A 2,500-nucleotide genomic window follows, 5' to 3' on the forward strand; every position below is an offset into this window, starting at 1 on the left:
CAACGTCTCATAAAAGAGATCGACAAGGAAATTGATAAGGTCAAGTACTTCATGGAGGAGATAGATGAACTGATCGAAATTCAGGATTATTCGGAGATGGAAATAGTCAACAAACGAGCTGTGAAAATCATTACAAAGCTATCGGATCTTATTTCACAGACAGAAGAATTGAAAATTGAGCGAGGATTGTCGCCTCGGACGGTGAGACAGTGGAGAAAAGACATTAAATCAAAGTATGCAGCATCTGTAAGCGAAAACGAGAGGCTTCGAAAGTGTTTAGATGATAAAGAGGAAGAAATTACGCGACAAAAAGAAGTTTTGAAGCGGGAACAACAGTTGGAAGATGAGCGGCGATTGTACGTGTTACGTGAAAAACAACAGGAACACGAGCGTGAGTTGTGGAAGGAAAAGCTTGAAGCTGAATTACTTGTGGCAGAAAAGAAATCAGAAATGGAGAAAACAGCTGTTTCCAGCACCACAAAGTTACCGAAATTAAAGATAACGCCGTTCAAGGGTACCGCCGGCGACTGGATTAGATTTGAAAACATGTTCCTGACGCAAGTTGATGCGAAGTCGATTTCCGACGAAGAGAAATTCGGGTACCTTCTGGAATCCGTTAGCCCGAAGATGAGAGACAGAATTGCAAATTTAAAGCCTGGAACTGTTGGTTACAAGACAGCGTGGGATAGACTAAAGAAAGAATATGGGCAAACAAAGGTCGTCATGAATGCGCACATGGAAGAAATCATCAATTTATTTCCAGTCAAGGGCTCCAATTATTTCAAGGTGCAAGAATTCTACGAGAAACTGAGTAGGAACTATGACGCGCTTCAAACCCTCGAAGAAGGCCAAAAGTTACAAGGGTTTGTTATGACTACGCTCAACAAGTTACCTCACGTAAAGCCCGATCTAGTGAGAGTGGATGACAGTTGGGAGGAATGGTCCATGGAAGACCTGATTGATGCTCTGCAGAAGTGGCTTAGGAGAAATCGCGTCGAAAGCAGCAAATGCGAAAAACATCTGTTCTCACAGAAACAAGGAGATAAGCTGAAACCCTATTGCCTTTTCTGCCGAAAACAAGAGCACTGGAGTGAGGACTGTACCCTAGTAACAGCATTAGCGGACAGGAAGAAGTTCTTCATAGACCACAATTTATGCTTTAATTGTGGAAGGCAAAACCACAGAGCAGACCAGTGCCGTAGGCGTGGCTGCGCCAAGTGTAAACACAAACACCATAGAAGCATATGCGATAGACCGGAGAGGGAAAGCAGTAATCCAGATGGAGTGTCATTGACAGTCTACACCAATTATGCAGAGGAGAAAGTGCTACCTGCGATTATTCCCGTCAGTATTGGGGGACAAGTGCTTTGGGCCTACCTAGATACAGGATCTGGACGCAACTTCATTTCACGTGAAGCAGTCAAGTTGGTAAAGTTGAAACCGACACGTCACGAGACTCGCGAAATCTTGACAGTCAATGGAACCAAAGTCCAGACAATGCCAATCTTTGATACCCATATTAAGTCCCTGGACGGGAAATCATGCGAAGAGGTGGAATTCACTGGATCGAAGTTAGATTTTACTACAGTGAGAAGGCCAGACATGAATCAGCTGAAGTTGAAGTACTCACATACACAAGACAAGCGGTTCTACATGAAGTCCACAGGAGAACATCAGATACACCTCATTCTCGGAGACGGTGTTTATAGCAGAATAAGGACGGAGAGAGTATTCAAAGGGCACCCGGGAGAGCCGCTGGTAGAGGAGACAACGTTCGGTTGGGTGGTCCTTGGGGGAGACGAATATGGGAGTGGGAGCAGCTGCATGTACATGAGAGAGGTTAATGACTATGAGAAACTGTACAGTTTGGATGTACTGGGAGTCGAGGACCGGGGAGAGAATGATCAGCTGGATGTTCTGCGTGACTTTAAAGAGAGTGTTGTCAGAAAGCAAGATGGAAGGTATGAGGTTGGTTTTCCTTGGATACCGGGAGCTACATTAACGAACACAAATGAAGCACTTAGCAGAAAGCGGCTTGAAAACGTGGAGAGAAAGCTTTCAAGAGAGAAGAAACTGAAAGGAGAGTATGGTGGCATAATTGAAGAGCAAATCAGAGCAGGGGTAATCGAGGAAGCACCTCAGATTCCATCTGGAGAACGTGTGTTTTACATGCCTCACAAGCCAATTGTAAAGCAGAGTGCAGTTACGACTAAGGTTCGCATGGTGTTTGACGCAAGTGCTAAGCCACAGCCTTTGACCTACAGCATCAATGATTGCATGTTCACTGGTCCTCCGTTGCAGCCGCTTCTTTGGGACATAATGATTAGAGTGCGAATGTCCACCAGTCTGCTTCTTGGAGACATAGAAAAGGCGTTTCTCCAGATAGGTGTGAAGGAGGAGGATAGAGATGCAGTCAGATTCTTGTTCAACATTAAAGGAACAGAGAAACATTTAAGATTTACACGTGTACCTTTCGGAGTTGAAGCAAGCCCTTTCCTAC

The 2,500-nt window shown here is 44.8% G+C and overlaps 2 protein-coding genes across 2 annotated transcripts in view; one reads left to right on the plus strand and one right to left on the minus strand.

Moving 5' to 3' along the window:
* Positions 1–2,500, minus strand: part of LOC140934523 (uncharacterized) — a 275,762-nt gene that overhangs the window by 183,990 nt on the left and 89,272 nt on the right. The window lies entirely within an intron of this gene.
* Positions 1,588–2,500, plus strand: part of LOC140932968 (uncharacterized) — a 3,306-nt gene continuing 2,393 nt past the window's right edge. The window contains exon 1 of the mRNA XM_073382474.1: positions 1,588–2,500. This exon is cut by the window's right edge and continues 2,393 nt beyond it. Within this exon, the coding sequence (XP_073238575.1) occupies positions 1,603–2,500 (898 nt within the window). The 5' untranslated portion in view covers positions 1,588–1,602.

Source organism: Porites lutea, chromosome 4, assembly GCF_958299795.1.
Source record: "Porites lutea chromosome 4, jaPorLute2.1, whole genome shotgun sequence".
In the NCBI taxonomy this organism is placed as follows: Eukaryota; Metazoa; Cnidaria; class Anthozoa; order Scleractinia; family Poritidae; genus Porites; species Porites lutea.